Raw genomic sequence first — 27,276 nt, 5'->3', positions numbered from 1 at the left:
ACTTTTAATTTATTCAATGTGGACCCTTAGATTTTTGGTATATGTTCACTGTAGTCCCTGAACTTGAATTAGTGGAATGACTACATTGAACATTTTCTTATAGTTCAGGGACTGAATTGAACATATACTAAAAATTTGGGGATGACATTTAATAAATTAAAAGTTCAAGGACCACATTGCACACTTGGCTAAAGTTCAAGTACTGTTTGTGTCATTTTCCCAAAAAAGAACAAAAAAAGAAAGCAAGTCCAAGATAGACATGGGGGGACGTATAAGATTAGGTGTGGGGGGGAAAACAAGTCATTCGGAACAATCATGAAAAATCCAGCTAAATGGCATGCCCGCAATCAAATTCCATGTTGACCCCAACAGCTGAGAACCCGTATACAACAAGCAGCTTCATCTCCATCATTTCAATGGACTGAACCAGATACAAACAAGCGTTTCTCAGCAACAGCTCAGTAATACTGCCAAACCCCTAGTTTGGTAAATGGGGTCAACCTAATAAAGGTAACAGGTTAAGCTTTTTCTGGGCCCTATGCTCTTTGGAAATGCTGGGTGAGAACAGGAAGGGGGAATGGAACTTTTGGAGCAGCTGAAGAGAAAGAGGGGGATTTCTTTGTTACTGGTCAACTAAACACAAAAAGGGGGGGATCACGTTCCCTAAACGTTTCAAGTCTCCGGTGTTGAATGAAATGCCAAAGCAAGTTTGGGGGAACAGCATCTTTGACTTGATCTAACAGAGACTCTACTTTTGGTCTTGAATTTTGGGCAATAGACAGATCAGTTCCTTTCTGCAGACACGAGGTAGAAAGTAAACCTTAAAGTCCTACCTGCATCACTAAGACAACCTTCATGTCGGGATCAATCGATGCATTTGCCTGGAGATCAGGTTTAGTTCTGATTATGTTACCTCAGCAAATAAATAAATGAAGAGATAGGATAAAACACAAATGGCCATAGGAGATCGTAGAGTGATTTATCATGAGCTATGCAGACCATCGGAGAATTTTCCGTTCATTATACTATCTAGAGTAAGCTCGTTTATGCATCTTGTATTGAGCGAAACTCGAGTCGGCATTAATTTCGGCATGGCTCCTGTATAACTACAAGGGAAACGACGATAAAGGTAAGGGCACCCTGCATTGTTCAGATCCAGAGATGATTAATCATTGACTAACAAGACAAATGATAACTTTTACTGTTAAGAACCTTGGTTTTCCCAACGTCAAATAGAAAGTAAAGATCAGATTCATTGATCCACGTTAAAAGAACGGCAAAGCGTTAAACTCTCTTTTCTATTGATCACAGTAAGTACATGATGCTTTCTTGCCCGCCCCCCCCCTTTTTCCCAAAAAAAAAAAAAGTACCTGGATGCATTCAATGACAAAGACACTTCCTCCTATTGGTTCTATTTATCTGAGAAAACGCCTGCAAAATTTCATAAGCTTACCTAAATTGCTATGCTTCTATGTCTACATATCAAAGAAGAGGAGGAAATTCGGTGAATTACATGTATTTCACGATATCACAGGTGGAATTCCATGTGGGGCGACTGCTGCTCTGCCAATCCCTTCAGCTTGTCCACGACTTTATGAGCGAGATCACTATAAGCTCTGGAAACAGCCGAATTGGGAGCCGATAATACAATAGGAAAACCTTCATCACTACTCTCCCTGATGTCTCCTTCCAACGGTATCTGAGGGCAGAGGGAAAAAGGAGTATGTTAACACTGAACAAAACATGATTTCATGTTAGCATCAGACTGGTTGACTCCAAACTGTGCTGCACCCCACATGGACTCACATATCCCAATGCATTTGTCTAGTATTCGACTTTTAAAACTTTAAAGTCTGCCATGAATGGACCTTAGACAAGGTTTTGGCCATCTCATGGCCAAAAACAAATTTAAGCTACCATACAAGTGCAAGATGCAGAATCCATATCTCGAGTATGCTCTGATCTTTATCCACATAATTCATCTGCTTGAGATTTGGTCATGTAGTCAACGTGAGCCTATCAACCCCATATTTTCCAAGTACATATGTAGACAGTTCAAGACTTCAGAAAAGTGAGATAAGCTTGTTAACTGGCTATGCTGATATGTGAATAAAAACTCTCCAAGACATGTGCAGACAACATATGCCAAGAAACTTATTATTACAATGAAGATCTTTTTTGCTTGACTTTGCAAGATTGAAAGGATCCATGATAATAAGAACATCTTCTATGTTCAACACTTCAAGAGACCAGCAAGGACATTTGTTAGTTAAATAAGCCAACACCCCTTAACCATAGAATCGAATAATAACTCAAAAGCAAAAAGGGGAGAGATCCTACAAAAGATTCACGTAATTTTATGTCTTAACAAAATTAAGGCATTCTTAAAATGTAATTTCAGAGTCTCTGGTGTGGCAGCACATAAGAGATATCACCATAATTAACATACCTCAGCAATACACTCCAAACCCATCTCATCGGCTGTCTTTCGAGCTCCCCCTTTTCCAAAAATGTATGAAGGTTCACCACAATGTGGGCATTTAAAGCAGCTCATGTTCTCTATAAACCCCAAAACCTGCAGGGAAAAAATCTATCACTACCTTCACAGGAAAAACTACTGCTAAAATTATGGCATCCCATTTAAATCAAAGAAAAAAAAATAAATTAAAACTAATGAAAAGATACTGTATTACAAAACTGACTGGAAGAGATAGACACATCTATATCAAACTACCCAGATTCAATCATGACGTCACAAGACAGTGTTGCAAGAAGCATCCAACTTGACCCAAACACATATCAGTTTGATACATGGAAAAATGCTAAATCAGAAAGGTCAAGACACAACAGCATAAATCAAATTGAGAGAATGACATAATGCCTCTGTATCAACCTACCCACTAATGTTCAATTACATTATGTACTCTGAATACCTACTTACACTTTCAGCAGATCGGACATTACATTTAGCATCATAGAAAGCCCATGTATCCAAATTAGACTTTTCACCTAATACTTTAGGTCCATTATTTTATACCATTAGGCACACACACACAGAGACCCTCATAACAGGTGAAATTTTATTAGAAATATGGCATTCTTTGGGCAAATGCACCATTCAACACCAAAATACCTTCATAGAGCAAAAATTGAGAGGCTGATGATCATTCACAAGTAATGCAAAATGTAGCTTTGAAGAGAACACAAGTTAATATCAGAAGTGCAACATGTAAACTGTAATTCATTTGCAAATACAAGATGAAAAGGTGTAATCACCCCTAGAACACATGGTGCACGTGAGTTTCCATTTCAACAACAAGCACTTGCATATTCTAGCATCACATGCATGACATGATCAATTACTACCAAAGCCATTACATTTCTTATCCAAGCTATGGAGAATTTTATCAAATGGCCCGCAACAATTGAGTAGGAAAAGATTATGCAAAAATCACAACTCCCCAAACTAATCAAACGCTTGGAGGGGAAAAAGCTTCTCTCCATTCACACAACTCAAATAAAGGCAGATATTCTAATGACCTTTTCATACTTCAAACAAATGGAAGACTGCTTCCTTTTTCATCGATCATACTTGCCAATTTGCAAACTCCAATTGATAAAACATTGATTTTCATCAGCCAAATTCCTTAGATTCCTTGTGATGGTAAAGTGAACCTTAAATGAATTACACAGATCACAAATATTGCATTTCATCCAACCAGACAAGACATCTAAAAATGATGAATTTACTGTAGAGTAAAAGATATTGTATTCATAAAATTCTGCACTCCCTGCATATACAGTTGTTCAAAAACCTGTCCAATTTCAACTCAACCACAATTCCTATTGCTGAATATTAGCCTATTGGTCCTCCCATCTGAGTTCGTACATGATGCTGACAGGAAGGCATAGGCAGCAAGCTAAAGAATAAGACAAAAGGGAATTGATGAAGGATTGGAAGATGTTCAATTGTTCATGCAAGGGAAGGTAAGATATCGAGAAGATATAATACACACAATACCGACTTCAAACATGCAGGAAGCTTTTCATAATGCCCAAAATTTTTCTCCAGACTTGAGTTTTATATCCAAGTCAAATCACCAGAAAAAGATAGCTACAGCTAGGACAATTGCACAGAGGTATGGGCAATATGGGTGAGAGAATCTGTCCAGCTTCATCTTTTCATTTTTACATAAAAGAAAAAGTAGATATCTGTAGACACTTCTGTAACGAAAATTCCCGAAATCCAACAATAGTTTCCTAGAAATTTTGAGAACATAATAATGCTTTGAATGTTTCAAATGGGGAATAGAGGAAACCTGAATATTATTAAGAACATTACGTGACACTTGTTTGGTCAGAAAAATAAAATAACATAAAACATGCCATATGAAATACAATGTCCAATTGCAGCCCTTTGAAAGTTCTTATTGAAAAGTTAAAATGTAAGCTGGAAAACTTCTCGAAAGCTAAATGCACAAACTCTAAAGAGAGCTTTCCCACATCTCAAAAACCATTTGAACAAAGATATGCAAAAAAATGCAAGTGATACAATAACAACGCTGTTCCCAAGGTAGCAATTTCTGTAAGTTACTCATGCTGTTTAGTAATTTTGCAAGTTCACTTTAAGCACACTACATAAGGATGGTCCAGAAAATGATCATACAGGAACTCGAACTTTAGCAAACATCCTAGCTCCCCTTCGAGCATCGATCAAGGCAACATCTTGGGGAGTTGAAACAATCAATGCACCTGCCAACACATAATGTAAGCTTATAAATGAACAAAGAAACAACAGAAACTATTGGTGTAACTTCCAGCATAAACATCAGAAATACCAGACACTTGACGTGCATCAAAATTATGGAAATGAAGAAATTTTTTTTTATTAAAACCTGTCGTAACAAAGAACTAGCTTTCAAGTCCGTGATATGTAATCATGCAGAACCATTTCATAGTAGAATAAAACCATATCAAGACCTTAATGGAGCAGAATACAAATAAATCAAGTAAAAACTGAAATTCTGAATTGAAGATTTCGATTTTTTGAATTGGTCCCTACTGGAATTAGAACCGAATTGCTTTTCCATTTATCATATCTGCCTCAAGCATGAAAGAGATTCTTTTCTATACTTTAGCATTCACATTGATATGCAATCTTACACAGACATTTGTGCATATGCTTATACACAATGCAAATATTTGAATGTAAATGTGGGTGTGCCATATGCAATCTTACACAGACATCTGCGCATATGCTTATACACAATGCAAATATTTGAATGTAAATGTGGGTGTGCCAGTGTATACATTGGGAGTGCATGCATGTATCTATTCAGATATATATATGCACTTTCAATTACTCAAAGAAAAAAAAACACGTGGATGTAAATTCTGGTTGAAGTGAAAACCCTCTGTGGCTCTGAACAATTAGTTGACTCCAACAGAACAATAATGGAACTTGACATATCAATATATTCTAAAGGGCCCAAAAGAAAGCACTAGCTTAGCCATTGACAGCCACAATCAAATGGGAATGCAAAACTCTGGCGTGGGCCAATAAGTTCTTCTTTTTGGCTCAATTACTCTTCAACATTACCCAGCCACCTTAAATATACTTCTGAATGATTTTCTTCCAATTGCGTAATTTTAGCTTTGGCCTTGAAGTACCATTAGTTTTACCTCTATAAAGGATGAGGCGAAAAATAAACAATTGTCTCTGCAATTTCCCTTTTCTCCCCTCCAATATAAACGAAGGGGGATAGGTACAGCTAGACCTGATGCTATATACCATGGAACGCCTGGCACTACCACTGATCCAATACTCAACATCAATAACCAAGGTTTTCTGATTAGCTAAATTAAATTTGATGTTTATCAGATTACCTGATAACTGTAGCCTTTGCGTCATACTTATTTGTGTATCACCCGTGCCTGGTGGCATATCCACTACAAGAATATCAAGATTTCCCCAATGGACTCCCCTTGTCAATTTTTCGAGAGCATTCATTACCTGCAATAAAAAAGATTCAGTATCTTTTACAAGCTAAAGCTGTGGAAAAATGTAAAATGTACAAAAAGCTGCAATCACCAACCATGAAGGATTATAAATGCAGTAATGAGTATAAAGGTCCACCAAAACAAAGCAAGTTCCCCAAGATCAACTATCCTAAATTTCAAAAACTCCACCAATGGTATACTTTCTGAAACCAAGAATCTTCAGTACATCCAATAACTGTGGCTAAAAAGAGGATAAATGTGACCACTCAAACTGCCCCTAACATGCAGTGATACTTACAATCAGCCTATATACGATAGTTGAAGGATCATAGCCAGATCAGATTCATCCAGTGACAAAGCAAGAGTAGATATTCTTGTGTATCTACTGCAATTCTAGAGAGGAAGCGCCTGTCAACTAAGAATTTCTCTTTACTTTGCAAAATGTCAATACTTAAACCCTGCTTTAGTAGCTCTCCATGCATGCAAAAGATGAAGCTTTGGGAGCTACCGATCTCTTCCACCTAAGTCCAGGTGTTGTAGGTTGCCTTACTGTCTGGGGAACCACTTTTGGGGGAAGATGACTGAATTGATGCCTGAACATCTTCAGAAACAAAGACTGGAATGTGTAAAAGTCATATATGGTGGCTACAAAGGAAGCCATCTTTAATGGCAATCGGTACATCATTTGACAACAATTCACGATCAGATTTCACACAGCCCTTTCTCTTCGTGAGACCACCAGAACATGTCAACATTTCTGCTATGAAGTAAGACAGGAAGTCCCTAAAAAATTACTACCGAAAGTTTGGACCCAGACATCTCACGCAACATTTTAGAAGCATATATTCAGCTAAAGATGCAAAATCTATGCAAGAACCGAAGATCGTGTTCCTTTACTGAGCATAACAGAGGGAAATATTGTCTTTTGGAATCTGTTATCTGCACTCTGCACCAGTTGTCTTCAGATAGCTGAGTACAAACAGAATGAAATACCAAACATTTTCTCTGCATTTCATATACTGCAATCTTTGAGTTTTCAAACTCCTACCCCCAACCCAAAGCCCTCGAATCCACGCCGCATAAGAAAAGCCAAAAGGGGGCTGGAGCAGGTGCTCTTTCAATCACCTATCTGTTTCTTTCACTGCCATCCTTTTATCCAGCAGAAAATATGGGCATCATAGTAATAAGATATCATTTAGATGGCTTACAGAAAATCCAATCAAAACATCTTCTTTTAAAAGAATTTTGAACGGATAGATCGGACAATATGCCGTACCATAGGACCTCTCCATACGATTGGTGCATCCTTTTCAACAAGCAAACCCATTGACATACACTTGACCGCATACATCTCAATAGGAATCATCTTCTTATCTGCCAAATAATATGAGGGGATTAATATGCACGAAAAAATATTCTGGACACCTATGTCATGTTAAGATGATAAGTATTTTATAAGCAGATGACAAAGAAAAATTAAGTTTGGAACTGCGATAAATCAACAAATATGTCAAAAAATTGCAGGACAATAGGATAGAGAAGCATTATTCCTTCTTCTAGCTCTCAATCTTAACTTACCTAGAAAAGCAATTTTGTTGCAACCGTGATGTACCCAATTATTGAAGTTAAAGTCCATTTTACCCACAGTTACATAGAAGAAAAACAATAAAGAGTTCCTGATAAAATTACTTTATATGTAAGCTTTAGAATTTCAACTTGAGATGAACTCTATGATCTTTGAGTTTTACACCGCTATGGAGAAAATTCAAAAATGTTAATTGCATACCTTCAGTCACATCTGGCTTCTCATGTATTTGCATCATAATGGGAACAGATGGTCCATAAATATCAGCATCTAGCAAGCCCACCTTGAGTTGACACATGTTAGCAAGTGCAACAGCCAAATTAACTGCAGATATATTGGTATTAGTTAGCTATATGCATTATAAACAATACAAATATTCAAACTTCATTTAGCTTAGTATTTAAAAATTAGGACATGACCCACAACTCCTTACTGCTCTTCAATTTAGGCCCTGCTTCTCTCTTTGAATGAACATTTTATAGTCCCCATGCTACAGAGTGTGCACCTTACTTCTTATTACCTATGAACTTATCTGTATTGTGAAAGACACAAAGACACTTAGCATATTTTTCATCGTTAAGGTCATTATTTCATTTCCAAATATTGTATGTAGGAGAGCCCCTCCCTACTACAAGCTCATAAAAAACGTTGAGTGAACCCCAATCCACAGAAAATGTATAGCGCAATTGGCACAGAGTCATATGTCTCCTAGTAGCAACTCACTTCAAAGCATTGGAACAGGACATCCTTTAACGGACAATAAATTATATACTGTATAGATCAGACAAAAAATGCTATTAAGCTGACTATTGTGTAACAATCTATTCCTTGCATACCAAATGTGATAGTAGTAAGCATTCCAGGCCAACTTTCCATTAATAGTTTCAAATGTTCTTCTATTGAATGTTTTAATAGCCCAATCCAACTCATCCTGCCAGCAGTGAACTTGCCTACTGAATCTCAACAACATCAAAACTTCTTTCTAAACAGCAATAGAAAATAAGCAAGCACCACACATATTATGACTGGATTCATCACAAACCCTGCACAAGAGACAGTTAACATGGATATTATCAAACCAAGCACCACACATATGATCACAGCTTTTTAATGACCGGAGAATTCTATCTCTAAGCTTGTATTGTCGTATCCATGCTATCCAAAGAGAACTCCCTTGCATAAAAAGCAGCCTAATACACTTCAGAATGCATCTTTCACTCCAATGAAAGAGGCATTTTAGACCAACTCCTCCCTTGTATTTTGATAGACAAATCTGAGTCCATTTGACTCTTGCCCCTCTGGCATTTTCAGCATGCCCTCTCCATAATATAGAGATGCAAAATTTTTTGATTTTCTTGAGCATTTTCTTAGGTGGAATGAAAATATTAAAACAATAAGATGAAGTACTTTGAATAACAGACAAAATAAGTTGTAGTTTTCCAGCGTAACACAATTTCCTACAGGCCCAACCACAAATCTTTAAAAAGTTTATATGTCAGGATTACATTGCTCTTCATTTGATCTACCAGAGGTCAGGGGAATACAAAAGTATCTCACAGGTAAAGAGCCAAGTTGAAGTCCACTAATACAAAGAAATCACTGTAACAAAGCATCAGGAATACCTGCTACAAAAACTCAGTTGTTAAAGGGTTCAACTTCAAGCCAGACATTATATAGAGCTCATTGAAAATGCTAAAATTTCAGCAAAAGAAGAGTCTCCATACAGTATTAACATCAAATCGTCAGCAAAGCATAAGTAAGTCATTCTGATTGTGCTACAAAGAGGATGATGCAATGTGATTTTCCCTTCAGTGGCTGCATTCTTACATTCAAAGTAGAATCTTCATTGCTGGAACAAAGAGGTAAGGAAAAAGAGTACCCCCTTGCCTCAAACTTTTCTCCCCTCACCATTAAGCATACCAGAGAGTTCAGAAGATCTGATGCAACTTTCAGTCCACTATATAAATTTAGCAGGAACATGAATAACTTTCAAGAAACATAGCTGTAGAAATCCCAATATGTAGAACAGAAGGCTTTCATGAGATCACCCTTATTGTGCATGTAGCCCTGGGAGAAAGGTTCCTTCTACGATAGTTCTCAACAACCTCGCGTGCTAAAAGCACATTGTCCCAATTCTCCTCCCTTATATAAACTGAAAAACTCAGACACAATCTTTTTCAATCTGTTAGCAAGAATTTTACTGCTGTATCTTATACAATATTGTAACAAGAGATTGGCCTTATTCAGTTATTCTGGAAAGTTTGACTGTTTTAGGCACAAGGGAAATCACAGTTGCATTCACTTGACCAAGCAGAATCAAGTGCTTGTAAAAATCACTGTCGGATTCAATACAAAATCCATGCCCACTATACCCATTCATACCGGAAAAAATGACCAGTATAACCATCAGGCCAGGTGTTTATTCCCATTTATTTACCAAAAACAAAAAGATTTATTTTTTAGTTTCAATGATGGGGCTCAACGACATGACTTTTGCAGCATCACCAATATCATGTTATATGAAATCTTTCACCCCTTGCACAAATTTTTTATCAACAGAACCAAACAAATGCTGATAATAATTGATTACTTCAGCTTTAATGTCAAGATAAGCAGTAACTCTCTCACAGTCATCAGAATATACTATATGAAGGGTACCCATGGGTTGTCTAGCCTTAACCACATTATGAAGTAACAAGTATTTTGATCTCCCAAGGCAAGCTAAGAAGTTCTTGATATCTGCCTGCGGACTCTGCAGAAAGTTGCTTTTCAAGCTGTAATTGCCCAAAAGAACCAGATAATATTGGGTTTTGAACCATCACAAATTCCTGAGATTTCTGCTTCCAGAGCTTCTGAGGTATTACTACAATAATTCCTGTTAAACTCCTTTAGAACTTATTTCAACCTTTCCAGTTAACTGCAGAACTCAACCACGGAGCTGGGAAAACTTGGAGACCAACTTCCTTTAACAAGAACACGATCAAGTCTCCTCTCCCTATGAGCTAAAATACTTTATTACTCTAAGTAATGAAATTATTACCAAAATTGATGAACAAAGAGACCTGTATCTTTTAGCACATTGTTAATAGCTATCATATCAGCAACAAAAAGATTAAGGATTGCAAACCAACCAAGTGATTGGTCGAGTAGTCCAAGCTTGGTTTGCAAGCCAAAGGTCACATGTTCGATTTGTATCTATTATCGGTCTCAGGAAACTGTGGTAAGTTTGTGAAGGAATGGGCTCGGGCTTTGGTGTATCACCAGTCTTGGCCTTCCCCACTCCCACCTGGTGAAGCTGCAGTGACAGGCTCGCCCAGTGGATAGTTGGTACTTTGTTGGCACCTTACACCGAACATTCCAACAATGGGTGAGGAAGGTCCCAACCCATCCAAACCCTTTGTATTTAAGCAAAAAAGAAGGAATAAAGGATCACTAGCCTCCCTTTTATCAGCGGTAGTAGTAAAATCTCCTATTACCACTCCAGCTTCAGTATTTACAGAATCAGAAAAACTGCATAGAGCACTCTGAAGAGAAGTCTTGAAGATAGCATAAGTTCCAATGAAAGCTACATCGTACAAAAGTAGCACAATTGCTTTTGGTCAATCCTCTGCAATCATGAACATCGTCATCTTGGGAGCATTTGGGTGTTGTAGGATGACTATGTTAATATTCAGCTTATTGCTTCCAGTGTGCAAGCTCTTCAATGTGAGATTACCATTCGAGCCATGCAAATCAATGTGCAGATAGTACAAATCTCCTATTTAATCCCTCGACATCCAATCAGTTTGCACAGCAACCCATTCCTTGCCTTCCAGCATTGGTGGAGACTCGTGGTGACTACTGAGTCCTAATTTCTCCACAGTTTCCATCTTTTCCCACATTCACTTAAAAACAAAACTGAAAACTAAGAATCAGTTCACTACTGCCTCCAATCTAATAACACTGCACATGAGGATCAAAATTTCACTGACTTTTTATATTAAATCAACGACATTTTACTAAATCAACATGACCATAGTACTACCAATCCATAGAAACAGAGCACCATCAATCACAATCGTCCAAAACAAAAGTGCACCACCAAATCCCGAACTATATCAAGAAACAAAAGCATCTGGCATGTACCTGCGGTGGTGGACTTGCCGACGCCGCCTTTACCGGAGGCCACAGCGATGATATCCTTGACCCCATCAAGCCTGAGCTCGCCTCTACTCGAAAAAGCCCGAAAGCCTGCATACCCCTACACCAATGGCAACGAAATTGAACGGTACCCATCAGCAGCAAACTCAACAACCGCTTGGATTTGAACAACGGAGCCAGAGAGAGAATATATGACGGTGGAGAGAACTCACAGAAAGAGATCGCAATAGACCCTTCATCGGCAAGGAGATACGAGATTCTTTACCATGAAAAGATTTCTCATTGGAGAGGGAGAGAGAGAGTACGTTCTTCACCAGGAACCAGATTTTTCGCTGCGTTCGTCAAGCATCGGGCTTCGATTAAGTAACGCTGACGCTTCAGTCTTCTTCAACCCTGGCCTATGGTAAAGCTGAGTTAGTTCTATTAAGAAGAAAAAGCAGGTGGTGAAGCCGGGGATGCTGGACCCCCAATGGGCACAATCACTCCCTGTTGCATGAAACATGTCATCGAACTGATTGATCCAGGGACAAAAACATGGAACGAAAACCAGTTGTGTGAACTCTTCAAAGAGGACATCGCGAAAGAAATACTTGCCATACGGATCAAGCCGAACCCAAAAAGGGATAACAGCTATGGACGGGAAACACAACACGGGAGTACACGGTCAGACATGGGTACACCTAGGCATGGCCACGGGCCAATTTCGGCCTGGAACAGGTCCGGTCAAACCCGGGCCCAGCCCGTTGACTGGGCCCGCGGTTCGGAACCGGAACAGGGCCCGTAGGCCACGGGCCCGGTTCCAATTCCAAAAAAAAAATAGAAAACCTGCGGCAGGGCCTGCACGTCTGCAGGCCCATTGCTAGGGCAGCCTTTGTAGGCTGCCTTGGCAACGGGCAAAAAAAAAAAAAAAAGATAACCGTTGCAATTTGCAACAGTTATTTAGCCTTTTTTTTTTCCTAAATTTTCTTCTCATTTTTTTTCTTATAAATTCTCTCAAATTCTCTCAATACTCTCAATTCTCTCAAATTCTCTTCTCTCAAATTTTCTCAATACTCTAAATTCTCTCAAATTCTCTCAATTTTCTTAATCCGCGCAATTCTCTCTTAATTCTCCCAATCAATCTGCTCAATTCTCTCAATTCACTCGAAAAATGGCAAGTGGAAGTCAAGTGCCAACTGGCAAAGGTAAGAATATCATGACGGAATCCCATCATTCTTTTGATCCTCGTGATTATGCAGATTTTCAAGATGATGAAATCAACATTTTTCCTGATGTGGAGCGCGTCCCGACGCAAGAAAGTCTTCATCCTCATGCCCAAATGTCTACAACAAAGGAGGCGGAGCGGGAACTTACATCTGACATTTGGGACCACTTCACGAAAACGGAAAGGTTTGATATTGGTCAAAAAAAGTATGATATAATTTGTAAACATTGTGGAAAAATATATAAATATACCGGTGGACAATAATATGGAACATTCAAACGACATCTTAGGAGCAAACATTCAACCCAAGCGGGAATCGATATCAAGCAACAACAAATTTCCGGGTACGTCAATCTTAACGCTTCTCCTTTATTTCGTTTTAATGAAAAAACTTATAAGGAAGAATTAGGTAAATTTGTTTCCGTTGAGCATTTATCATTTAATTTTGGAAAAAGATTTGGTTTTGATCAATTTGTACAAAAAGCATGTGCTCCACAAGCAAAATGTGCTCCTAGAAATTCACTTAAACAAGTAATTAAAGATCTTTACAAAAATGAAAAAAAAGATTTACAAAACTTTTTTATGCAATTTAATGGATGTGTTCATATAGGTAGTGATATTTGGAGTCATCATTGGCAAATTCATTCTTAGATGGGCATAACATGTCATTGGATAGATGACGATTGGAATATTCAAAAAAGAGTCATTGCATTTAGAGTTTTCGATAGTAAGCATACGGCAAATAATATTTATAGAATAATTAGGCAAATTTTAGAAGAATATTGTTTGCTTAACAAAATTTTTTCAATTGGTTTTGATAATGCTGCGGCAAATACCGCTTCAATTGCCGATTTAGAAAATATTTGTAAATCCACTTTTGGTAGAAAATTTTTTCACGTTAGATGTGATTATCATGTTTTAAATTTATGTGTACAAGATGGTTTGAAAACTCTTGATATTTTTCTTGAACCAATAAAAATGGCGATTCAATTTTTATGGAAACATCCCCAAAAAATGAAAGAATGGGGTAGATTTTGTAAAGCAAATGAAAAAAGGCCAAAAAGATTTCCAAGAGATGTTCCAACTCGTTGGAATTTTACTTTCCACTTGCTTAGTGAATCTTTTGCATATAAAGATTTATTATGCGCATTCATTTCTAATAATATACCTCAGATTAATTTATACCTGCAAGAGTGGGATATTTGCAAATTTTTTTTAGATATTTTAAAGGTTTTTAATGATGCAACTTATGCTTTGTCCGGTGTTTATTATCCTACTACGCATTTATTTTTAGTAGAGTGTATTAATATTGTCGGAGTTTTTGAGGAATATGAAAATGATGTTGAATTACAAAATATTATAGTAACAATGAAAATGAAGTGGCTGCATTATTATAGCGAAATTCTCATTATTTATTTAGTTGCTTGTGTTTTTTATTCGCGTTGCAAATTAGATGGTTTAGGTGAATATTTGCATATGTATTATCAATGTTTACATTATGATACGGTAAATGTTACAACTATACTAAGGAAGGTTAAAAACGTAGTAGTAGAATTATATAATGAATTTTATACTAAATATAATTTAGATGATATTGGATCTTCTCAATTTACCGAGACACAAAGTGAGAGTACAGGTAAAATTAGTAGAGGGTACCAAATTTTATTACATAGACAAAAAAAGCAAAAGGAAGTAATAGGAAATATTTCTGAATTAGAGATGTATCTAATCGTTTCCTTTGAGTTTACTGAATCTAAAGGTGATGTAGCTAGCAAGGATCACCTAGAGGGGGGTGAATAGGTGATCTAAAACAATTTTTAGTAATTTATGCGGAAACAAAATAAATCACAGAAGAGTCTGAATAAAATTCAGATTCAAGACAGATTATATGGATTGTCTCTTGATGTGCGAGAATGTAAAGTAAGAGATAAGGGATAGAGAATCGCACACAAGTTTATAGTGGTTCGGCTTATAGCAAGCCTACGTCCACTCTCCCACGCTTACTGACCCTCTTGGTGGATTTCACTATGTAATCAAGAGGAGTTACAACTTCTGAGTGTTTACACTCTTGTGTATGATAGGACTCTCTATCTCACACAATCACTCTTACAAAGTGTTCCTCAAGATCTTAATATTTGGCTCGGAATGACAAGAGAAAAATGATTGGATTAAGCTCGGACTTTGGACTTGTTGATTCTTGATTACGTACTCCTTCGCTGCTCGTTGATCTCCTTAAATACTCCTCTGCTTCCAAACTAGCCGTTGGACGACTTTCGGAGGATCATCTTCCAATCTTTACCTTGGACAGATTTGTATAGTAAGGATTGAGTAGCCGTTGGTTGACGGTTCGAATCCCGCGATTCTGGTCGCCCATACAATCGAATCTTGGTTTCCATAAGTAGAACTTTGTCCGTTGTAATGCATTCTTGTCATGATGTTTGATTGTCAATCGGTTTGATTCGATTGAGACAATCGAACATTCCTTCGTGAAATCCATGCCGGATCACTAGCCGTTGTGTTACATTACGATTCGTGCATCGGAAGAACTCCTGCGTCTGCGTCGAAGAATTTCGCGTCAATAATTTCTTCTTACGCATCTGCATCTCGAATAACTTCAGCTGCATCTGAATAACCTCGCCGAATCTCGGAATGCGATTATGTGGGTCTTCGAAATATACTTGACATTGTAAAGTCGAATAACTTTCTTCCGAGCTTCGATATACGGACTGGAATAGTTCGGAATAAGTATCGATTTACAATAACATAGAAGGTTTTGTCAACTTCAAAATTAATAGGAGTTTTCCTCAACAATCTCCCCCTTTTTGATGGTGACAAAACTTTCTTTGCAGATTGAATTATTTTAAACATATTAAGCTCAATAAACACAGATTGAAATAGCAAACTCTGTTGATATCTGTGTCTTTCTTCCTGTAAATCTGCAATATGATTTCTCCCCCTTTTTGTCATCAACAAAAAGAATAGTAATAGATAGAATAATGCATTGATATTAAGTAATCAATCAGTCTAACAATAAGTATGAGAAATATTACAGACCAATTGAAAAAAATAGAGAGAAATGTTGAAAAACAGGCTATTTTTTAGGAGTACGAATCAGTTGAAAATTTTCCAATATTGAGACAGCCTCCTCAATCTTCGAACTGCATTGACATATGGCTTTATCCATGCTGGATGAGCACATAGCAATGGCTCCTTCTAATTCCGCTTTGTCTGCTGCTTGAAGTTGTTGAGCCTTGGTGTTTTCCTCAACAATTTTCGTAGGTTCTCGCAAATTTTGCTCTAGAGCGGCCTGCTTGTCCTTTATCTCGAGCGAGAATCGAAAGGATGTTCGATTTTCAGAATGCGACCTTGGTCATTAGCTTTTTCGAGATCGATTGTACCTACTGCATGATTCGGTGGAATCTCCCCGAACAGGTGATTGTTCTTGAGTAACATGCTCTTCATGAATTGGTTCTCAAACATTTGAACGGTTCGGGAACATGTTCTGGTTCTGCAGTGTGACCTGATTCAAAGTGTGCTGCTTCTGCTTCATCATTTTCATCATGCAGAAGAGTTTTTCTTTTCTTTCTGTACACTTTGATTGGGGTTGGAGAATCAGTTTGCTTGCTTGCTGAACTAGTTCTTTTCCTTTGCTCCTTTTCTTTCTGAACTTTCTTGCCAACAGATTTGGCCTCTGACTGTTGAGCCTCTTTCCTTTTTACTATGTCCCTGATATCTTCAAATTTCTTCATTTTGGAGAGCATTTTTTCTCCAACAAACATAAGGGGAAGCATAGTTTCTCGCAACTCACCAGGAATAGATAAATTGAGATACATGAAGATACGAGTGATCAAAGCTCCATATGGCAGATGACCCTTATCTTTCTGCAATGCTCTGTACATATGGAATATTATGAGGTGAGGAAGAGAGAAGGATTGACCTGTCAAGATAGCCCAAATGAGCTTGATCTCTGATTTCGAAAGGTCAGTTTTTGAGGCATCCTTTGGCTTTAAACAGTTGATGATGATCTTATGCAGGATCACCGATCGTCTTGATAAGTCAGAATAGGAGAGATGTCTTTTTGATCCTTGAGCAAAATTTGGATTTTCAGAAACTAGCTGAGAAGTCTCTTCAAGACTTACTGCCAATGGTGTAAAAGTGGAGTGTGTGGCTCCAATTATCCTTGCCAACTCATGCGCCTTTAAATCAACTTTCTTGTCACCAATAGTAAACTGTAACCAGGTTTGGTGACAGAATTGAAAGATTCGAATAAAAGTAGGCAGTCAATTCAGCATAAGTGTTGGCAGATTGAAGGCAAAATTCATAAACCCCTAGTTTTTCAAACAGGTTCTGTACAGAAATTCCAGCCTTCTCCAAATACTCGAAATCCACAGTTCTATTGTTCATTACTCCTCTATCAAGTAACGCACTGTAATACATCGATCGCGCAGTGCTTCGAATAAGCCTCTGTTCCGGGCAAGCCGAGATGCTATTCCAACTTTCATCTCAAAATTCTCAAAAAATCGTGCATCATCATCCGGAACAACAAATTTTGACGCACTAGATGTCTTAGGGCTTACATGAACCGATTTCTTTTCAGATGGAGTTGAAGCTTCTCCAACTTTTTCTTTGCCCTTTCTGGAAGAAGTTTCTTGTGGAGTAGTGCTGGTTGGAACTTGCCCTGATTTAGTGCAGTATTCAGAATAGATTTTCGCAAGGTGAGTTTCAGAGCGAAGATTGTTGTCTTTCAGACAAGCACGAAGAGCTGACTCAGAGGCATTATTCCTTTTCAGCCTTTGATAATTCTCCCACACACGTTTAATGTTTATGAACCGAAAATCAGTTTTACCAGACGATTTCGGTGGAGACGAACGCTGAGGGTTGACGCTTGAAAGGGTTGACATGATGATCGGATTCTGAGTCTGAAACTTCTAAAAATTCCGCCGCTGCGGTAGATTTTGAGTCTTGATTAAGAATACGAGAAGATCTTCTGTGGGCCACCATCTTGACCGGCATTATGATCACCTTTGAAGACGAAAGTTTCGATCTTTTGGAAGAAGAAGAGGAGAGTCTCTGTATATCGGAAGGTTTTTGAGAGAAAAAGATCGTACTGGTAGGGTTTGGAAAAAGAGAAGGACGGGCTTAAAAAGGAAGTTGATAACCTTTTGGAAGGAGAAAAGTACTTTTAGAAATTAAGAGATATCCCAAAACAAGTAGGAAGAAAATATTCTCTCTAAAACTTAACCAAACATATCAATATATTAGGCAGATTTTAGCAGATAAAGTAGAATGCATACCTGATTTGCTTCCAAGTATAACGAATTATACAAGTATCCTGCCAAAAATGTCAATTTTATACCCGCCAAAATTTGAATAAGGAACGTACTGTTTTCGTGAGTCGAAAAATGTTCGGGCGAGAATACTTGAGTCTGAACAATTTCCTGTCTATCAAAACACTTCAAGAAAATGGATAAGTAATGCACAGTTTTTCTCTGATGAATTCAAATGAAGATTTATCAAGAGGTTTTGTAAATATATCAGCTAATTGATTCTTAGAATCAATAAATTGAATATTTACATCACCATTTTGAACATGATCTCGAATAAAGTGATGCTTGATTTCAATATGCTTAGCACGAGAATGAAGAATTGGGTTCTTTGTCAAATTGATTGCACTTGTGTTGTCACATTTGATTGCAACACTTGATTCTTCAATATCAAAGTCTTGTAATTGCTGCTTCATCCACAGAATCTGTGCACAGCAACTTCCCAATGCTACATATTCTGCTTCTGCTGTAGAAAGTGCAACTGTACTCTGCTTCTTTGAGTACCAAGATACCAACATATTCCCAAACAGGTTGACATGTACCGGAAGTACTTTTCTGTCCACTTTACATCCAGCTAAATCGAGCATCGAATATCCAAGTAAGAGTAAAATCTGAATCTTTGGAATACCAAAGACCTAACATTGGATATGTTCCAATGTATTTGATTATTCTTTTTACTGCAGAGAAATGAGATTCCCTTGGGTCTGATTGAAATCTTGCACACATACAGACACTAAAAAGAATGTCAGGTCTAGATGCAGTTAGATATAATAAAGAGCCTATCATGCTTCTATATACCTTCTGATCAACCTTTTTACCATTTTCATCTTTGTCCAGTTTGGATGAATGAGACATGGGAATGTCTGTCTTCTTGCAATTCTGTAATCCAAATTTCTTGATAATCTCCTTTGCATACTTCTCTTGGCAAATGAATGTACCATCTTTGGTTTGTTTCACTTGAAGGCCAAGAAAGAATGATAATTCTCCCATCATACTCATCTCGAATTCATTCTGCATATTCTTTGAGAATTCCTTGCATAGCAATTCGTTAGAAGATCCAAAGATTATATCATCAACATAAATTTGAACAATTAAGAAATCCTTACCCTTTTTCTTAACAAATAAAGTTGTATCAACTTTACCTTTGGTAAAACCATTTTGCGAAGGAAGTTACTTAACCTTTCATACCAAGCTCTTGGTGCTTGTTTCGAGCCGTAAAGAGCCTTCTTGAGTACGTAGACATGATCACTCTTTCTTGGTTCTTCGAAACCAGGTGGTTGTTCCACATATACTTCTTCTTTGATATATCCATTCAGAAAGGCACTTTTCACGTCCATCTGAAATAATTTAAAGTTATGGAAACAAGCATAAGCTAGTAGTAGCCGAATGGCTTCTAACCTTGCAACTGGTGCATATGTTTCATCATAGTCTATGCCTTCTTCTTGAGAATAGCCTTTTGCAACCAGTCTTGCTTTGTTTCTTGTAACTTTCCCTTTGTCATCCAGTTTGTTTCTGAATACCCATTTTGTTCCAATTACTGGATGATTTTTTGGGTCTTGGCACAAGCTCCCATACTTTATTGATTATGAACTGCTGAAGTTCCTCCTGCATAGCATCGATCCAGCTTTCATCTGATAAAGCTTCACCAACTTCTTTTGGCTCTATTTCTGATATCAAAGCCAAGTTGCTGATGTTCTCTTTGTGTTTGGATCTTGTCTTGATACCATCTTCTATTTCTCCAATAACGAGGTTCTTCGGATGACTGGATTTATGTTTCCGGTTTTTGTCATATTTTTCCTTACGAAATTCTCGGACTACGAACTTTCTGTTTGAGTCCAGTATTATATCTTCTTTGCCTTCGATGCTTCTGATGATTCTTGAATATTGGGAGATGGTTCAGATTCATCTCTGTGAGTCTGAATGTTTTCTTCAAACCTCACATTCATTGATTCTTCAACGATCCGAGAGTTCTTGTTGTAGACTCGTATGCTTTACTTGAAGTTGAGTATCCAAGGAAAAATCCTTCATCCGCTTTCTCATCAAACTTTCCAGTGCGGTCATTTGGATTTTTCAGGATATAGCATTTACAACCAAACACTCTAAAATATGAAATGTTGGGCTTTCTACCTTTGTAAAGCTCATAGGGGGTTTTCTCAAGAATGGGTCCGAGAAAAGCTCATTAATGATATAGCATCTTGTAAAACTGCATCCGCCCGAAATAAAAGGAATTTTGCTTTCAATCAAGCAAAGTTCTTGCCATTTCTTGCAAAGAGCGATTTTTCCTTTCCACAACACCATTTTGTTACGGTGTGTAAGGAGTAGAAAAATTGTGTTGAAAGCCATTTTCCTCACAAAAATCGAAAAACTTTGATTTTCAAATTCTCCCCCATGATCAGTTTTAATGCAGGAAATGGAATAGCCCATTTCATTCTGAACTCTTTTTGCAAATTTTGAAAAATATGAAAATGCTTCATTTTTATGAGCAAGAAAGAACACCCAAGTAAATCTTGTGAAGTCATCAACAATGACTAAACAATATTTCTTACCACCAATACTTTGTGTTCTGGTTGGTCCAAATAGGTCCATATGAAGAAGCTGCAAAGCACGATCAGTGGAAACATGATGTATAGACTTGAAAGAACTTCTTACTTGTTTTCCTAGAGTGCGAGGCATTGCATAACTCTGTTTTCTTGTATTTCAAATCTGGTAGACCTCGAACCAGTTTCTTGTTTGAGATCTTTGAGATTTGTTTCATACTGATATGCCCCAGTCTTCTATGCCATAGATCTTCATCCTCTTTGATTGAGATCAAGCAATGAGTGGATTTTGGATTGACATCTAGAAGATAGATATTGCCATGTCTTCTCCCTGTAAATGTTTGAGAAGAATCTTTGCTTGTCCCTGAGCATGTATCTTCTTGAAAGTTGATTCTGAAACCTGTGTCACATAGTTGGCTTATGCTTATCAAGTTGTAGTTGAGTCCTTTTACCAACGAGACATCATTGATTGTAAATCCTCCAATTTCAACTGTTCCTTTGCCAACGATTTTTCCTTTGGTATTTCCTCCAAAGGATACTTTTCCACCATTCAGATTGTGTAGATCAACGAATATACTTGGATCTCCTGTCATATGTCTAGAGCATCCACTGTCTAGGTACCACTTCCTTTTTCTTTTTGTGGTAACCTGCAAAGAACACAGCATCTCAAGTTTTCTTTGGTACCCAAATTTGTTTGGGTCCTTGAACATTAGTATAGGCTGTCTTAACAAAATCTCTTCTAACAGGTCTCCAGACCTTAGGACATTCATTCTCAAAATGTTGTGGATCTCCACATTTTGAGCACTTGAGTGCACTTCGACCAACAGGTTTTACAAAATTCCTTTTGAAATGATTTTTATAAGCTTGTCGAGGAGGTCTTTGTTTTAATCTCTCCTTGACCTTTGGAAAATCAATCAAGCTATCACTTTCCTTCACAAATCCGAGACCAGATTTGTTGTAGTAAGGAATTTGGATAGAAAGGATATGCTTCAAGGTTTCTGATCCCTTTGAAAATTTGGAAGTAATTTCTGAAACTTGCTTTTTCAAAACTGCATTTTCTTTGGAAAGAAAATCTCGACTTTCCTTGACTTGATGAAATTCTTTTTGAAGGAAATCGATTTTTTCTTTTTGTGAAACATCCTGTTGCCTCAGTGATGAATTTTCCTTTTTCAAAGAAGAGATGCATTTAAGAGCAGTCTTGAATTCAAAGCATAATTCATCAATGTAATTTGATACCTCAATAGGCATGTCAGAATGTTTTACCTCAATTTCCACTTTGGGATCAGAATCTGAATCTGAGTCTGAGTCTGACTTAGCCATTAGACAGAAATCTTCATCACTGTCTTCACATTCTGTGTCACTCCAGGTTTCTGCTTTTAAGGCCTTCTTTGCTTTCTCAAACTTGGTCTTCTTTTTCAGAAGTGGACAATTTGGCTTGAAATGTCCACGTTTCTTACAGTGAAAGCATATAACATCCTTCGATCTTTCTGTCTCATCGAAAGATTTCTTCTTTTCAAAAGGCTTCTTTCCCCTGAGGTTTCTTCCTTTGATCTTCATTTTCTTATACTTCTTTATAAATAGAGCTAGTTCTTCATCATCAACGTCTTCATCTTCAGAATCTGCATCAGAATCAATGTTAGTCTTCAACGCAATTGATTTATTACCTTTGGATTCAATCTCCTCATTTCGTTTCTCAGTCTCATATGATTGAAGAGTTCCAATTAACTCATTCACTGATAGAGGCTTGATCTTTTGTGTCTCTCGAAGAGATGTTTTGATGTTGTCCCACTGATTTGTCAGTCCTCTCAGAAGTTTATTGACTTTCAGTGCATCTGGAACTGGTTGTCCTTGATAAGCAAGACCGTTTACTATATCAGTAAACCTGTCATATAAATCAGCAATTGATTCTCCAGGCTTCATTTTGAAAGATTCATATTGACCAAGCAGAAGATTAATTTGAGTTTCCTTGGCTCGATCTGTTCCTTCATAAGTAATAAGAAGAGTATCCCAGATTTCCTTAGCTGATTCACAAGCAGCAATTTTTTTATATTCAATAGGTGATAAGGCACAATAAAGAGAATAAATAGCTTTGGAGTCTAAGGTTTCTCTTTTGGATATCTCAGTTTGAGATAATGGAGGATCTGCTGCTTTGCTTGCATCTGCCTTTTCTTTTGAATCAGAAGACTTTGGATTGACACCTCTGATGATGACATCCCATTGCATGTGGTCAATTGACTTTATGAATGCCTTCATCTTATTCTTCCAGACACTATATTCCTTGCCATCGAAATATGGTGGTCTGTTGTTGCTCTGTCCTTCAATGAGCCCTGGAGCACCATAGCTAGCCATATAGATCGTTAGCTCAGAAGTAAAACACTTCAATAACCGAGCAACCCGCTCTGATACCAATTGATGTAGCTAGCAAGGATCACCTAGAGGGGGGTGAATAGGTAATCTAAAACAATTTTTAGTAATTTATGCGGAAACAAAATAAATCACAGAAGAGTCTGAATAAAATTCAGATTCAAGACAGATTATATAGACGTGCTCTTGATGTGCGAGAATGTAAAGTAAGAGATAAGGGATAGAGAATCGCACACAAGTTTATAGTGGTTCGGCTTATAGCAAGCCTACGTCCACTCTCCCACGCTTACGACCTCTGTTGGATTTCACTATGTAATCAAGAGGAGTTACAACTTCGAGTGTTTACACTCTTGTGTATGATAGGACTCTCTATCTCACACAATCACTCTTACAAAGTGTTCCTCAAGATCTTAATATTTGGCTCAGAATGACAAGAGAAAAATGATTGGATTAAGCTCAGACTTTGGACTTGTTGATTCTTGATTCTGTACTCCTTCTGCTGCTCGTTGATCTCCTTAAATACTCCTCTGCTTCCAAACTAGCCGTTGGACAGCTTTCAGAGGATCATCTTCCAATCTTTACCTTGGACAGATTTGTATAGTAAGGATTGAGTAGCCGTTGGTTGACAGATTCTGAATCCCGCTGATTCTGGTCGCCCATACAATCAGAATCTTGGTTTCCATAAGTAGAACTTTGTCCGTTGTAATGCATTCTTGTCATGATGTTTGATTGTCAATCAGTTTGATTCAGATTGAGACAATCAGAACATTCCTTCTGTGAAATCCATGCCAGATCACTAGCTGTTGTGTTACATTCTGAATTCTGCGTCTGAAGATATTCTGCGTCTGCATCAGAAGAACTCCTGCGTCTGCGTCTGAAGAATTTCTGCGTCTGAATAATTTCTTCTTCTGCATCTGCATCTGAATAACTTCTGCATCTGCATCTGAATAACTTCTGCTTCTGAATCTCAGAACTGCGATTATGTGGGTCTTCAGAAATATACTTGACAGATTGTAAAGTCTGAATAACTTTCTTCTGAGCTTCCAGAATATACAGACCTGGAATAGTTCAGAATAAGTATCAGATTTACAATAACATAGAAGGTTTTGTCAACTTCAAAATTAATAGGAGTTTTCCTCAACAAAAGGTAGTATAGGTTTTTTAATTTTGGATTGGTGGAAGAGGCACGCATGCCAATACCCAATCCTTTCTCTTATTGCAAAACAAATTTTTACAACCCCTTGTTCCACAGTTGCGATCGAACAAACATTTAGTGCTGAAAGTAATATTTTGGACGAACAACGTTCAAGATTAGTTCCAGAATCAGTGGAGGCTCAAGTTTGTGTCGATGATTGGACGAAGGCTCAATACCGACAACAAGAGATAGATCGGAACAATGAATCCGAATTCTTTAACGATGAAGATACCACTACTACCGGTACCGGTACCGGAACGGGTAGCAACGACTGAGGGCAAAAGAACTGTTGGAGTTGGCAAATATTTCGGGGACCCTTGTTTCTCATACCGAGCACGTCCATATGAGCTTAGGAAAATCGAAGTATAATCCGACGACATTTGACCCCTGCGCATGGAATGTGGGAGTTCGGGGGCAGCGCCCCCGAAATGGTGGTCTCGTTGACTGGTCAGCAGGCGAGGGTTCCGCATTTTCATCTTTTTCCTTTTTTTTTTCTTTTCTTCTCTCTTCCCTCAAATAGAAAAAGGAAAAAGAAAAAAATGCCCACGGGCCAAAGTATTGTGGGGTAAATATGTCATAAGTGGCATAGTTTGGGGTTTTTCGTGTCACAAAAAAAAGTTCAGGGTAAATTTATCACAAGTGGCATAATTTGGAGTTTTTCGTGTCACAAAAAAAAGTTCAGGATAAATTTATCACAAGTGGCATAATTTGAGATTTTTTATGGTATTTTCCCTTTTTTCAATGACTAAGCAAATAATCCTAGTCATTCAATATTTTAGATTTTAGCCATCCAATGTGACATATCATCAATTCAAGTAAATTGAGATGAAACAATGAAATTCCTACTTAATCAAAAGCAAATAATTAGATCCAAGGGCTACAATTCAAATTTAGGGGAGTACATAAGAATTTTTCCCTCTAAAAACAAAGCGGGATTGACCATTTTCAAATTATCAAATTCTCTCTCTCTCTCTCTCTCTCTCTCTCAGCCGGCCGCTTCACCTCATGTCGCCGCCCCTTTGCTGGCCGGTTTTCGGCACTTTAGCCACTTTCCAATAAGCCTCAGCATCCCTCCTTGCTGATCGTAAGCCTCACTTGGTCGGAATTCCGCCGGAGCCACTCGAACAAGCTCAATCTTCTTCCTGGTCTAAAGGACATGCTCATCGCCAGTAAGTTGATTCGGCGGATTCCAGCCACTGTCTGGTGATCGGTGGACCTCTCCTGGCTACTCTACTCTTGCGATCAGACTTCTTAACTCGTCCTTGAAGCTGTGGTGGCCGGAACTTCATAAAACAACCACCAAATCTTCCTTAACTTACTTAATCTCTCTTGATTGTTCATTAGAGTTCAATATACTCTAATTTAACTTTTATCTTTACTCCACTTGTTCAGATTTTGGCGAGCTATCTCCGACCATTTTGTGAAGCGCACTTGGTGGCCGAATAGCTCAATTGAGCTTAGCAAGTTCATCAAGCAAGGTTGGTGCTTCAATGAACTTAGCTTAAGATTATGGAGGAAGTTTCATGAGGCTGATAAATCGTGGAGTAATGATGGCCATTGCTCACCAGCGAGCAGGCGGGGGTTCAGGGGCAGCGCCCCCGAAACAACAACGGATTTGGGCTTGTGTTTAAATTGGCCCGTTTATTGTGGGATCAAAGGGGTTTTGGATAGGCTTAGGTTTTGGGGTCATTTTAGGGTACATATATTGTGCTCCTTTTTTTTTTTTTTTATAGATCATTGTAACGAATTGTAAGACGCTTAATGATAATTCATTAAGTTCAAGCCCCCTCTTTCTCTTTTTTTTCCCCAAATTTGATTACAATTTACATTTTGATTACAATTTATATTGAATAATTCATTATTTCATAATTTCATAATTCATTATTTTTTTATTTCATAATTTATTTTTAAAATTTTTAAATTTTGAACCGGAACCGCCCGTTTTCATACATGGCCACGAACCGGAACTGGTCGGTTCCGAACCGTGGCCATGCCTAGGTACACCAAACTACACGCATCACTACCCAAGCCAAACACAGAACAAGCATCATCATCCTACCAGCCGCCCGTTCCCTATGGACTAAGATATGGCGAGTACACGCACGAGCCCAAAATCCGATTTTTCTTGTGGTGTGCGTGCCAAAATGCTCTACCCACAACGGAAAATTTATACACAAGGAAGGCGATACCTGACCCGCTTTGCCTAAAATGTCGAAAAACTCCAGAGAACACGGACCAAGGAAATTTGGTCGACGTATCTCCGCTAAACTTAACAAGAATGGACAAGTGGGTTGACGAAGCGCTCACCGTTGGCGCTGATCCGTCTCCTCAATTAGTGGCTCGTGGGAATCCTGTGCTAATCCGAAAGGCGAGGAACGCCCTAGTTTTTCAACAGACAAAGACCCAACCCGGGGAAATTGTAGACGACGCTTTCCTCCTAAGCAGCAACGATGGCAGGCGGAGCGAGCACCCTTGAAGTCGAGTCGCTGGTCGGAGAAAAACACAGCAGCAGTCGCCACCGGCAGGAGGGATGTGGCAATTCAACGTAGACGGGTCTTGGCTCGAAGGCAATGCGCCCATGGGCTTTGGGATCTCTCTTTGAGGAAAGTAATGCACTGTGTAACATCCTCAATTTTAGTCCCTGGGAAATGGCTATGATTTAAGTTTGGTGCTTTTTCAATTGGAACCAATTTTTACTCTTGTTTTGGAAAACCCAATTTCGGATCCTTTGTACCCTTTCGTTTTGTTATTTTTGGGGAGACTTTTGTGATTCGAATTTCCAACACTTCCTTCTTAAAAGTTTCTCCAAACATCTTGATGTTTTACATACTTTAATTTCAGAATTTTGGGACTTGATATGAGTAGTACGACAGGCTCATTTCCGGATTGTGTAAAACTGCCCAGAATGGGTATTTCGGTGATGTTCA

General features: G+C 38.1%; 1 protein-coding gene across 10 annotated transcripts; it reads right to left on the bottom strand.

The window, feature by feature from the left end:
* Positions 1–385: 385 nt before the first annotated feature.
* Positions 386–26,850, bottom strand: LOC115677518 (iron-sulfur protein required for NADH dehydrogenase, mitochondrial). 10 transcript variants are annotated; one of them, XM_056304031.1, is made up of 9 exons: positions 11,938–12,339; positions 11,711–11,825; positions 7,787–7,909; positions 7,277–7,374; positions 5,887–6,013; positions 4,667–4,752; positions 2,450–2,575; positions 1,514–1,699; positions 386–841 (listed from the first exon to the last, which is right to left on the bottom strand). In XM_056304031.1, the coding sequence occupies exons 1-8, from the start codon at positions 11,962–11,964 to the stop codon at positions 1,529–1,531; spliced, it is 873 nt and encodes a 290-aa protein (XP_056160006.1). In that variant the 5' UTR covers positions 11,965–12,339; the 3' UTR covers positions 386–841; positions 1,514–1,528. The 10 variants fall into 10 exon arrangements, with proteins under 10 accessions (XP_056160006.1, XP_056160008.1, XP_056160007.1 ...); XM_056304033.1 differs by having other exon boundaries at positions 386–833; XM_056304032.1 differs by lacking the exon at positions 386–841 and adding an exon at positions 939–1,106.
* Between the last annotated feature and the right edge of the window lie 426 nt (positions 26,851–27,276).

The sequence above is a fragment of the Syzygium oleosum genome, unplaced genomic scaffold, assembly GCF_021117445.2.
Source record: "Syzygium oleosum isolate NSW1041296 unplaced genomic scaffold, Sole_v2.1 Sole_v2.30, whole genome shotgun sequence".
NCBI lineage: Eukaryota > Viridiplantae > Streptophyta > Magnoliopsida > Myrtales > Myrtaceae > Syzygium > Syzygium oleosum.
The sequence above is the reverse complement of the archived record's forward strand: the minus strand, read 5'-3'. Positions and strand labels throughout refer to the sequence as shown.